Source organism: Sceloporus occidentalis, unplaced genomic scaffold (genome assembly GCF_023333645.1).
Source record: "Sceloporus occidentalis isolate IW3139 unplaced genomic scaffold, rSceOcc1.0.p SCAF_14, whole genome shotgun sequence".
Classification (NCBI taxonomy): Eukaryota; Metazoa; Chordata; class Lepidosauria; order Squamata; family Phrynosomatidae; genus Sceloporus; species Sceloporus occidentalis.
Window position 1 is genome coordinate 2,960,376 of NW_028316994.1, and position 13,330 is coordinate 2,973,705.

A 13,330-nucleotide genomic window follows, 5' to 3' on the forward strand; every position below is an offset into this window, starting at 1 on the left:
TGATCTTTGAACTCTTTATTTAATTCCACTCTATCTAACCATATATAAGCATGCCAACCGTATCTCAGATTGAATCCTTCTAGTTTTAGTGTTTTTTCGTCTTTCAACTCTATCCACATCCTTATCCACTCCATACAGCATGCATCGAAATACAATTTAAAATCTGGCATTCCTAGTCCTCCTCTTTCCTTAGCATCTGTCAAGGTTTCCCACTTAATTCTCGCTTTCCTTCCTGCCCAAATGAACTTTCTTAAATCTTTCTCCCATTCGCTGAACACTTTATTATTAGTTATTATTGGTATGTTTTGGAATAGAAATAAAATTTTTGGTAATACACTCATTTTCACAATCGCTATTCTCCCTAATAACGATAATTGTAACTTCGACCATTTTTCCAGATTCTTTTTTATATCTTGCCAGTTTGTTTTGTAATTATTGTCAAATAATTCACTATTTTTTTTCGTAATCTGAATTCCCAAATATTTAACCTTTTTCTGTATTTGTATTCCTGATTTTCCCTGTAATTCTTTTTGTTTACTTTCCTTAATATTAAATGCGATTATTGCTGACTTTTCTTTATTAATTTTTAATCCTGCTAAATTTCCAAATTCATTTATTATGTCCAAAATTCTGATAATGTTTTCAATTGGATTTTCTACTATTACCATTACATCATCTGCGAATGCCCGAATCCTTATTTCCTCTCCTTTAATCCTGGCTCCTTGTATCCTTTCTTCCTGTCTTATTCTGTTACATAATATTTCTAGACACATTATAAATAGTAGGGGTGACAAAGGACAGCCTTGTCTTGTACCTTTATTGATTATAAATTCTTTTGTTTTAACATTATTTATTATAACTTTTGCTTTTTGTTCTTTATATATCTCCTCTATCCATGACTGAACGTTGATCCCAAAATCCAATTTTTTTAACAATTTTATCAAAAAAACCCAATTCAAATTGTCAAAGGCCTTTTCCGCGTCTAAAAATAGCATAGCTGCTTCCTTTCCTGGTTTTTTTTCATAATATTCTATCAAGTTTAAAATTATCCTTATATTTTGCTTTGCCTGTCTATTTGGTAAAAAGCCACATTGATCCTCCTTTATCCAATCCTTTAATACTCTTTTAATTCTTTCTGCCATTATAATTGCAAATATTTTATAATCAACGTTGAGTAACGATATGGGCCTATAATTTTGAGGGTGTCTCAAATCTTTCCCTTCTTTAGGGATCAAAGTTACATTTGCCTCTTTCCAAGTATTTGGTATTCCCTCTACCAGTATTTTGTTGAAAACTCTTTCCATTGGTTCTAACAATTCCTCTTCAAATATCTTGTAATATTCTAGAGTGAACCCGTCAGGCCCGGGTGCCTTCCCTTTTTTCCCTTTTTTTATCGCTTCCCTGATCTCCTTTTTCGTAATCTCTTGATTTATACCTTCCTTTGTTCCTTCCTCTATTTCTATTCTCTCTATTTTCTCTATATATTTCTCTAATTTCCTAAGTTTCCCTTGGCCATATTCCTTTTCCCCGTACAGTTCTTAATAGTATTCATAAAATATATCTCTTATTTTTGTTTGTTCTGTTGTAATTCCTTGATCTCCTAATATTTCAACAATTTGCCTGGCCTCTTTCATTTTTTTAACTTTATAAGCTAAAAATTTGCCTACTTTGTTCCCTTGTTCGAATTGCCTTTGTTTTATAAATTTCATTTTTTTACTTACCTCATCTGCCATGTTTACCTCTAATTGTTTCTTTAATATTTTCAATTTTTTCCCTAATTTCGCATTTCCTGGCTTCTCTATTATCCTTTTTTCTATATCTTGTATCTCATCTGAAATTTTCTTGGCCTCCTCTTTGTTTCTCCTATCTCTCTCACTTTTTTTCTTTATTAAAAGTCCTCTAATTACAGCCTTGTGTGTGTCCCATATAGTTTTCATACTGGTATCTTTTTCACTGTTTTCTAAAAAAAAGAATTTCATGTGCTCTTTTAATTCTTTTATAAGTCCTTTATTTTTTAATAATGTATTATCCAATCTCCAATTATATTCTTTTCCTTTTTGTTCTAATTCTAACCATATTTGATTGTGATCTGAATTCTTATTTATTTTTATTTTAACCTCTGTTACTTCTCTCATCATTTCTGCTGAAATAAAAAACATATCTATCCTAGATGCAGAGCTATGTGGAGCTGAGAAAAAGGTATGGTCTTTAAGTTCCTTGTTTTTGGTTCTCCAAGGGTCCAATAGGGATAGTATATCTAGCATATCAAAGAATTTCTCTGGAAGTTTCCCTTGGTTCTCTGCTATCTTTTTATTTGACATTCTATCTAATTTTGGATTTACTACCCCATTCCAATCTCCCATAAATATATGATATTCATATTCCAAATTTGTTATTTTCTTTAATAGATTTTTATAAAATTTTGCTTTTTTTTCCTTTGGACCATATATTCCCACTATCAATGTCTGTTTCCCATTAACCATTGCCTCTATTCCTACATACCTGCCCTCCTCGTCGTTTAGCACTTTTTTTATCGGGATTTTATTTTTAATATACATAGCTACTCCGTTTCTTTTCCTTGTGCCTGCTGATATAACCACCTCCCCCAATTTTGGATTTCTTAAATATTTTTCATCTTTTTTCTTTATTCTCGTCTCTTGGATGCTGCAAATATCCCATTTCTGTTTTTCTAATTCATGAAATATTTTTTTCCTTTTGTAATTCGAATTCATTCCTTTTATGTTCCATGAGAGGAACTTCATTTTCGTTATTATTTGTCTTTCCTTTTATTGTTGTTGTTCTCTTCTTGCTTCTTCTTTCGGAGTTTTTACTTCTTCTTACTCCTTCCCTTCTTCCCACTCCTTCCTTTCTTCAATTGTAATTTCTGTATTGTCTCCTAGACTCCTTAATTCCTCTTCCCACTCCAGATCTGCTCCCCCCGTTGCTCCTATAGGGAGATCCTCATCATCTACATCAGCTTTTCCTTCGTCTTCCTTTTCTTCTTTCTTTTTCTTTTCTTTCTCTTCTTCTTCCTTTTGCATTCGATTCTGCTCCTGTTCTTCTCTTCTCCTTTCAACTTCTAAATCTTTATCCAGTTTTTCTTCTTCCTTGAACCATCTACTGTATTGTAGAATATTTTCGCTTTTTCCACTGTATCTATTTTATAATGTCTCTGCCTCCACATGAAGGAGATCCCCTCCGGTAGCTCCCATTTATATCTTATGTTCTTTATTTGTAGCGCTCTTGTTAAGTTTGAGTACTCTCTTCTCCTCCTCAAAATGTCGCCAGGTATGTCCTTGAAGATTTGAACCTCATTCCCATCTACTGTAATTTTCTTTTTATAGCTTTCCTGAATTATTCTATCTTTCACTCTCTCTCGTGTAAAATAAACCACAATGTCCCGTGGCAAGTTTCTGTTTTTAGCTGCAACTGAGTTGATCCTGAAGATCTTATCCACGTCCAGATCTAAAAGTTCTGGTTGACATTCTATCAGGTTTGCTAACACTGGAACTACTTTGTCGTATAGATTCTCGTTGTATCTTTCTTTCAGACCTCTTATTTTAATACACTTTCTTCTTTCTTTCATATCTTTTATTTTATTTTGCTCTTTTTCTTGTGTTTGTGCTTGAGATAATTCTTGTGTCACTCTCTCTAATTCCTCAGTTTTTATTTCCAGCTTGTTCACTTTCTTCTTAATTCCTTTCATATCTTCTGATAGTTCTGCCATTGTATTTTTCAGTTCCTCCATGTCTTTTTTGAAATCTGCCCTTAGTTCGTCTCTAGAGTCTTTGATTTCTTGTCTTATACTTGTCTCTATTTTTTGTATCGCCTCTAGTATTTTCCAGTTCGGGTCTGTTGTTTTAAGTTCCACTGAAGCTCTTCTCGGTATCATCTGTCTTGCTTCTCCACCTTGCATCATCTTTTTCTCTTTCTCTTTTTCTTGTCCTCTAGTCATCATTTTAAATTCCTCTAATTCCAGTCGTCGGTGCTATTATACCTCTTTGCCACTACGCGTCGCTCTATTTCTTATTCCTTTTAAATTCTTTTCTGTTTCCTTATTTCTATTTCCCAGTGTAGTTATACCTCCTCGCCACTAGATGTCGTTTCCTTTTTCCCCCTCTGTTAGTCCCTTTTGAATTCTCTTCTATTTCCTTATTTCTCTTTTCCGGTGTAGTTATACCTCCTTGCCACTAGATGTCGTTTCCTTTTTCCCCTCTGTTGGCTCTTTACCAGGACCTTCTTGCTTCTTCTCCTTTCTCTCGCGTTTCCGGTTCCTGTCCCTTCACTTCCCTTCCCCACACGTGGCGTCTGACCTTGAAAACGCTGAACAGTAGGTTTTTAGTCCTAATATCCACTGCCTCTCTTCCCAGTCCCAAATCGTCTTCTTCTCCTCCTGGTCTGCTGTCGTCTTTTTCTCCTCCTGGTCCGCTGTCGTCTTTTTCTCCTCCTGGTCCGCTGTCGTCTTCTTCTCCTCCTGGTCCGCTGTCGTCTTCTTCTCGTCCTAGTCTGCTGTCGTCTTTTTCTCCTCCTGGTCCGCTGTCCCCCTCCTCTCCTCCGTTTCTGCTTCTCTTTCAATCTCTTTTCTCATCTATACCCGCCGCCTTCCCTCCTCTCCCTTCCTCCAAGCAAGCGGTCGGGCTGCTTCGCTCCTCGGTTTGTATTTTCCTTCTGCTAACACACGTTCTTCTTATTGTTATTTTATAGTCTTAAATTGGTTTTCTCTCCTTCCAACCTTCCTCCTCTCTACCTCCGATAAAGTATGTTTGATGAGGATCTCAATCTACAGCAGCAGCTTCTTTCCTCCCACTCCTATTCTTCCTTCTTTCTTCTTTCTTTCTTTCTCCCCCTAAAAAACCGGGCTGGCGGGGCTTTGCTTGCGCCCTGCTTATAGTCGCGGTTTGCCCTCGTCCTCCTTTCCTCCACCGATCCCCCACAAGAAGCCCTTTTAGTGGCTCCTTCTGCAAAATCCTGTGGTTCCTAGAGGACCCCGCGGGCCCGCCCGAGTCCCCTTTACCGGGGGGAGCGATTTTCCCACCAAAACACTATAAGCGGTCACTGCTTCTTGCCTGCTACCGCAAGTTGCAGCTTTCACTCCGCCATCTTTCCCGGAAAAAAAAGGTTTTTTTAAAAAAGCTTTTAACTCAGTGTATAAAATGCAAATCTAAATTGAGCAATTAGTTTCTAATTTATTCAAAATAAATTGAGTTATGATTTGTGACTCTTCACTCAAGGACACAAGCCAGTCTTTGTCATGCTCCCTAAAATTCCTTCTCACAACCCCTGGGGTTGCTGGCACCTCAGATTGGGAACCCCTGCCTTAGACAAATAGACAAGTTCCATTTTTCACATCCTGTTTCACACAGTACCTGGATGGACCAACTGAATTTTTTCCATGCAGTTTTTAAAAGTACCTAGAATTATCTAACAGATTTTCAAAGGTTGTATTGTGATATTTCCCTATTAAGATTACTTTTTCAATTCATTTACAAAAAAAGTTTAATCCATGTGACACATAGGTCACCAGGGCACACCAGGTCAACAGTAACATTGGATTGATACTGGAAGATAAGATCAAGGGCGGAAGCGGGAAATGTATGAAAGAATGGAGAAATTATCACCCAAGCTAAATGGCACATAAACAAGGAGAAATGTGAGTACCTATTGTAGAGGTGCCATTTGGTACAGGTACAAGAAGCTGTATGGTCCATAATTGATGCATAAATCAGAAGAATGTGTACAGTCAACAAAAATGTGCCTTGTAATTGATGCCTTTCAAAGAATCACAAAAGTATTTGAGGAGATTACCGAGGATGGGGGGGGGGGGTGTCAATTGTTGCTCAGCAACTATGGAATTCAGAGCCTAAGCATCTACCACAGGTGATTGAAACCAACATGGTCACACTGACCAGAGGATTGTGCGAGCTGCAATTAAAAAAAAAACTTTTCCACTCTTTGATCAAAGTTTCTAGAACATAGGCTAAGGGAGCCCTTTACTATGCACTCAATGCCCTGGCTCACGGGTAGTTTGGTAGGTTATAGCAGTAATAGTAATAGTAATAGTAATAGGAGTACTAGGAAACATATCCAGGAGTAGCCATGTTGGACATATAGCAAAATATTATTGTGCCAACCAAGTTTATTATCACAATGCTTTTTCCCATTCTGGGCAGGAGCAGAAACCAGAATGGGACCGTGTGTTATTGCACAGCTCCATACCCAGATTGGAGGCATCCCGTTCCTGATCAAAAGGTTTCCCATTACTTTGCTAAGAATGAAAAGACTCGTGTTTAGTTAAGTACAAGAGAAGTCCCAATTGGGAACAGGATGCGTCTGATATGGGCATGAAGCTGTGCAATAAGACACAGTCCCAGCCCGATCTCAGTCCATGCCCAGATTGGGAAAAGATAGCCAGTGTGATAATCTCCCAAAATGCACAAAAGATGTGTCACAAGTTTCGAAGCTCCACTGGCTTCTTCATCAGGCAAAGGTGTTAAAAATATGCTAAAGGCACCAGAACTCCTCTGATCATAGATGCAAGGTCAGTTCTGGTTAGTACTTGGACTGGAGACTGCTGACAAATACCAGGTGCTGTAGACTATAGTTCAGAATTCCAATAGATATGTAGATTGGTAAGTAGATAGATGAAGGCCAGGACAGTGTAGTGGTTTCAGCACTGGACTACAATTTTGGAGACCAGGGTTCAGTTCTCCTCTTGGCCATAGAAATCCACTGGGTGACCTTGGGTGAGTCACACTCTCTCAGCCCCAGAAATCCCATGACAGGGTTGCCTTAGGGTAACCATACATCCGAAACAACTTGGAGGTACTCAGCAAAAATACGTAAGTAGATGTTATCATTCATAGATAGATAGATAGATAGATAGATGCCATAATAGATGAGAGAGATGCCTTATCAGATAGACAAATCAGCTTTCAGCAAAGAACCTTTCCATGAAATCACACTGCACCAATCATAGTATTTTTCTGTCAATGCAGACAACTACTTCCATTTGTAATGCTTCTATTTTTCCTCAGTTGTCCATCATTTGCTTTTTCTTGAAGTGTTTTGGAAGAGAGGCAGATTGTTGAGGCAAGGAGGAAATGATGGTTCCACCTCTAATAATAAATAATAAAATATTTTTTTAATGTGTATCCCACCTCTCTATCAAAGATAACCTATTACCTCTGAGTCCAGGTTAAAAGAAGCATTCCCCCCCCCACAAGCCCTCCACTATGGGATTGGTTGCCCCTTATGGAGTAACCTTTCTCACCTGTTTGAGCAGAACTGTTTTCAGCACCTGGAAGAGAAAGAGATGGGAGTCAAAGAATGACAAATTGAACTGTGCATTTTTGCCCTAATCTCAAGTAGCTAAGCACATTTAAAATGCCAAATATAATAATCTCGGTTGAATGTGGCTCTTTTCGAGGTGTAGCCGCTTTAGGCGGATCTACTGAAACCAACGAAGGCTCACGCAAAATTTTCTCCTCCTGTGCCACAATGGATCTATCTGAGGCATGACAATAAACAATAAACTCCAGTCTCCCTAGCACTGTGTTCGGAAGGGGGGAAAAGTAATTACCTATCCCTCCCATGGCACACACAGGAACAGAAACAGTTTCATTCCTGCACAAGGATTTCCCATGAAGCTGGTTTCCCAGAAATTTACATTAAATGGCTATAAAAGGAGCAAGTAAGCTTTGATTGTATGAAAACACCCTTCTTAACTACACTTGTATCTCCAGATTACTGTCCAACTTTCCATGCACAATAGAGAGAAATACCATAATACGGGGAATTATTGGTACCATAAAATGATCATGCATACCATGAAACAACGCTGGGAAAAGTGGAAGACTGTAAGAAAAGAGAAAGACCACAGAACAGATCGACTGTCTCAGTCAAAAAGCCATGATCCACAAGAACTCAGGGTGACCAGATGTCAGAACTGCAAGGGAGGACAAGGTACAGCAAAATGTAGGATATTCAAGTAAAACGTAGAACATTAAAAAATAAAATCTAAGAACACTAATGCTTCTTAGTCATGTTCAAAATGGAGGACATTTTGAAATTCCTCCTGGACAGAAGGTTGAAATGTAGGACATGTCCTGGAAAAAGGGGACATCTGGTCCCTTTGCAAGAGCTGAGCAAGGCTGTTCATAAACGGATGGGGTCTTAGGGGTCTCACATGCATAGGAGCGCTAGTGTTGTCGTTTGTACCAGTTCACCTGAACCAGTGATTAAAACTGTGAAAAAACGCAGAGGCAGAAATGAGAGCCAGGAGTAGCAAAAGGGAGAAGGATGAAGAGACTGGAGAGGTGAGAGGATCCGTGGCAAAAAAAGGATTGGATCCTCTAGAGAAGGCCTGTAGCTAAGCTGGGGCAACCTCGGGGGCCCCAGCCAAAGGGGGCCCAAAGAGACACAGCTCCTTTGTCTGCCTCAACAGAGCCACCATAAGTGCCCTGGAGTGGCGCTGTGATGTCCCTTGTGCACCACGCCATTTGGACGTGCCGCATGAGCCACATCATTGAAGTGCACCCCGTGTAAATGTACTTTCTGCCCCAGGGCCCTAAAGGCCTAGCTACAGGCCTGCTTCAGAGACTTGAACTGTTGCCACACTACAGAAATAAAGCAATTTGATACCACTTTAACTTCCATGGCTCAGTGTCATGGAATTCTGGGGTTAGTAGTTTTGTGAGTTCTTTAGCCTTCCGTGTCAGAGCGCTCTGACAAATCCCCAATTCCACTGCTCTGATCTATGGAATTTAAAGTGGTGTCAAACTGCTTCATTTCTGCAGTGAGGCAGCAGCCATTGGGGTGAGGGGGAGATTGGAAGCACCTCACCACCCAGCAAGGCTGCTACCAAGAGTCTAGAGGAAATACCAGCCAGATGCTGGGAGAGCAACATTGCCACCTCTTAGCACCCTGGCAGGGAGGGAGCAAACATCCTCACATGACACTTTTACACATGCGGGCAAAATTAATAATAAAATAGTACTGATTATTAATTATTTTGAATGACACCACTAAGGGTTACCATAAACCAGAGCCAAGGTGATGTAACAACAAAGAGAAATACCAACAAATGAAATATTCCCTGTTGTGTTGTTATTTTTTTCATCCTCCTAAATATACAACCAGCAAAGCTGGCATATAAAGTGGCCCCCAGAACACTGATTTATTGACATCAACTATCACCTCCTTCAGGCTTCTCCTTCTCCTTCACAGGGAGTGTGATGGGTCTGCTGCAAGAGGGATGGCAAATCAAATTCTGATTTAACTGCTGCTCCAACTATAGATGCTTTAGGGCTGCATCTACACTGCAGAATTAATGCAGTTTATATATATATATATATTTATTTTTTATCCTGCCTTTCTCCCAAGTTGGGACCCAAGGCAGCTCACAAAATATACATATACATATGCATATACAGAGAGAGAGAGAGAGAGAGATTGACATCACTTTAACTTCCGTGACTCCATGTTATGAAATTCTGGGATTGATAGTTTTGTGAGCTATTTAGCCTTCTCTGTCAGACATATCTGCTGCTACAGCAAACTACAAATCCCTGGAATCCATAGCATGTAGACAGGGCAGTTAAAGCAGTGTCAAACTGAATTAATTCTATAGTGCAGATGCAACTTCTGATGAACAAGAGCTCTCCAGGTACTTAGAGGTTCAGTGGCATCCACTCTGTACCATGAGTTCATTAGCTTGAGGAAGGGGTATGAATTTTCTCAACAACAATAATAATGTTGTGAGCTATTATGGTTATGATGCAAAATGATTTGAGGGTCTTGGTCCTGAGGGGGCAATTAAGATCCATTCACTTGACAAAAGGTACTAATTTTTGTCAACAATGGAAAACTGCTAGAACTGCTAATATATTGAGGAGGGGAGCTTGTTACACGTAGAGGAAAATGGGTATGATTCCATATCATGTACCAGTCAGGGAGGTACACCTCAGTATCTACCAAAAATCTTTCCACAAATCATGGGAAAGTGATTAAGCATAAATTGCTATTATAAAGAACTATGTTGGGGTGAAAAATCTTCAAGATGCCAATAGATTTCACTTGTATATAAGGCACCACCTTTTGTCAACATTGATAATCCAGTGGTAATCTTCCCTTTGTCTATGAAGAGAGGGCAGATTGGTCAATTGAGGTGTACATGTTTTGTTTTGTTTTGTTTTTCTTGCCATTTAGGATTAAAAACTGCTAAAACAGGTTTGTTGGTATGGAGCCACTGCAGTTTAGGACTCTCTTTGTGGGTTCTGGATTCATGATGAGTTCAGGAGCTTCAGCTGTTACTACTACATGGGAGTAGGCTAGTGGCTCCTGTAGCAGTGGGGCAGTGAATCCACTCCAAGTTTTATTCTGAATTTTAAAGGTAGTACCTAGGGTTGCCATAAACTGGAAATGACTTGAAGGTACACAACAACAACAAATAACCGAAGGGGCTAATCCTGTTTTAGGGACAGGGATCAAACTCACTGACAGATCCTTCAAAATTCAGCTTAAACCCAGACTGCATTCACTGCCCAACTGACATGGTAGACGCCAGACACTACTGAGCTAAACTGAGACAAACCTTAGTTCCAGACACCACATTATTCTTCTGTGCCCCTTCCTCAGGTTTCTGTGCATCCTACCTCCCACTGGGATCTCACTGTTATACTTACTCTATCCAGTACCCCTCCATTTTCCCATAGATTTCTAGGTTGTATCCACACTGCTCAATTGCAGTCCTTTGATACCACTTTAGCTGCCATGGCTCCATCCCATAGCATCCTGGGATTTGTTATTTCATGAAGGATTCAGAATGATGTATGGTAAAAAGACTCAAAGGAGTCACAGATAGAATAGGGAACTAGTGAGGAAACACAACCTCCAAACGATCTACCAACTGACCAAGAAAATTCAGTAAATGTGCTCAGTGAAGGACAGGAGAGACCCTCTCACAGCCGCAGGAGTCTACTACATACCATGCAGCTGCAGACAAGTCTACATAGGGACCACCAAACACAGTGTTCAAACACAAATCAAGGAACATGAGTGACATTGCAGACTGGGTCAGCCAGAAAAATCAGCAGATTTTCCCAGCAGACAATGGATCATTAATTAAATAGACACACTGAGGACTTGCCATACAACAACAGAACAATACACAGATACACATGCAAATTGCTTCCTCTCAATCAATAGTATATACAGTCACCCCTCCATTTTCATGGACTTGAGATCCACGGTTTTATTTGCAGAGGAGCGACCTCCATTAAAGCCATTGGGGCTTGAATATCTGTAGATTTCCAAATTTGCAAGGAGGGGGGTCCAGAACGGATGAGTTTGGAGGGAGGACTGTATATCCCACTCTCTTCCATGCCAGCATTCTCTGAAGATGCCAGCCACAGCTGCTGGCAAAATGTCAGGAATAAACTCTTCTAGAACACGGCCTCATAGCCCCAAAAATCCACAAAAAACTCAGGATCACATTGCTTGCCTTCCTTGGTGTTGCACCCACTTCAAACCCTGTTCTAAGCTGTATCTACACTAAAGAATTGATAGTTTGGCATTGCTTTAACTGCCGTGTCTCTCCAAGCTATGGAATTCTGGGATTTGTAGTTTTGTGAGATATTTAGCCTTATCTGTCCAAGAGTGCTGGTGCCACAACAAACTACAAATCCCATGATTTCATAAAATGAAGATACGGCAGTGGTGTCAAATTGCATTAATTCTGCAGTTTGGCAGCAACTGTAGTTTCCACTCCTGCGATGTGGAGCTGGAGGTTTTTGTTGCAAAAGCAGGAATAATATAAAAGGGCTCATGCTGCAGTTCACTGTTTGAGTGACTTGACTTAATAGGATCCTGAACATACTTCTTCAATGAGCTTATGCTAGTTGGGACCAACTAATCAGATCTAGTACAGTGCCTCATGGTCAATAAAAAAAACACCATGCAACAGTAAGGGGTGCAGTGGCTTCCCTGTCAGTGGAGCAGTAAATCTGCTTTGGGTTTTAATACAGGACGCTAACCTGGAAGCCGCTTCGACTATCATTTTTAGAAGTCAGAAACTGCTGGCTTCTATAAATGGCTGCCGAAGTGACTTACAGGACCCAGGCTGCACCCAGGATTGACTCGGTGGCAATTTGGAAGTGATTCCTGTGTGATAACACCCAGCTTCTCCTGATTAAGTACTGAATTCAGGAAAGGTAAGCCAGGGTTTTAGCCCCATGTGATAGTGTTACCCATGCTGCAATATAAATTTTGGAATCAATGATAACCCTTGGATGACCCCTGGCCAGACTCCAAGCCTGTCCGCCATTACTGGCAAAGCGAGAGGACATGTACACCTCCCCTAAGGGAATTCCCATATTAACATCTCAGAGGGTCCAGGGAAGTCGCATGAAGGGATTATCTCAAGGCTGGGAAGAGTGAAAGGATTGCCTTCCCTGAAGCCATCAACCTCCTCCTCGAACCTATTGTCCAAGTGGCATAAGCCCTTTATACTATCTAAAGCAGACATCCAGGTGAAAAGAAAATCTTTAAAACACCTTTGTTTCGGCCAAGCCAGCCTCTTTGCCTCAGGCCAGATTTGGCCTATAAAAAGTCCCCACTTTGGCTGCTCAGCGCGCCATTTTTCAAGGTCTACTTGCTCCACGTCAGTCAGACCTCTGTTTTGGTAGCCGGCATTTCTGCTCAAACCCAGGTTGCGGGGCAGACTTGTCTCACTGTCCATCACTCCATTCGCTTCCCAGAGGGAATCTACATTCTGGTAAGCATCTCCATTAGTAACGCCTGAAATCTGTTCCCATCTTCCAACCCTAATTTTCCTGAGTCCTGAGTGTGTGTGTGAGTGTATGTGCAACGCATGTGTTTTTCCCCTATTTCAATAAATTAGACATCTAGTTATTAATATCCGTCTCAGCTTTATTTATTGGGATCCCCTGGTCTACTCCGTATACATATCGGGAGGGCGATTTCGGTGGGCTCTCGTAGCCAGCCCCCTCTTGCAATATTTGGACTAATAACAACATAATAAAATTCCCCTATGGACCCTTGGCTACAATAGGGTCCACAATCAAAGATGTTAAATTTTATAGCCCAAATAAGTTACGGTATATACTCAACTATAAGTCACCCTTACCTATAAGTGAAGGGCAGGTTTAGAGGCCAAAATTATGGATTTTGATCTGTTCCATGGATAAGTCAAACGTAAAACACAGGGGCATGTAACAAAGGATGTAAAGGAAAATTCTGACAAGTATAACTGCATGTGTTCACCCTAAAGGATGGAAGGATGAGATTGTTGAGGAAATCAATGCTTCTTTTA

The 13,330-nt window shown here is 40.2% G+C and overlaps 1 protein-coding gene across 1 annotated transcript in view; it reads right to left on the reverse strand.

Annotated features, from left to right (window-relative positions):
- The window catches only part of LOC149303551 (serine protease 27-like), a 30,267-nt gene that overhangs the window by 9,424 nt on the left and 7,513 nt on the right, over nucleotides 1–13,330 (reverse strand). The window contains exon 3 of the mRNA XM_089480786.1: nucleotides 7,271–7,297. Within this exon, the coding sequence (XP_089336912.1) occupies nucleotides 7,271–7,297 (27 nt within the window). The remainder of the gene's footprint in view (nucleotides 1–7,270; nucleotides 7,298–13,330) is intronic.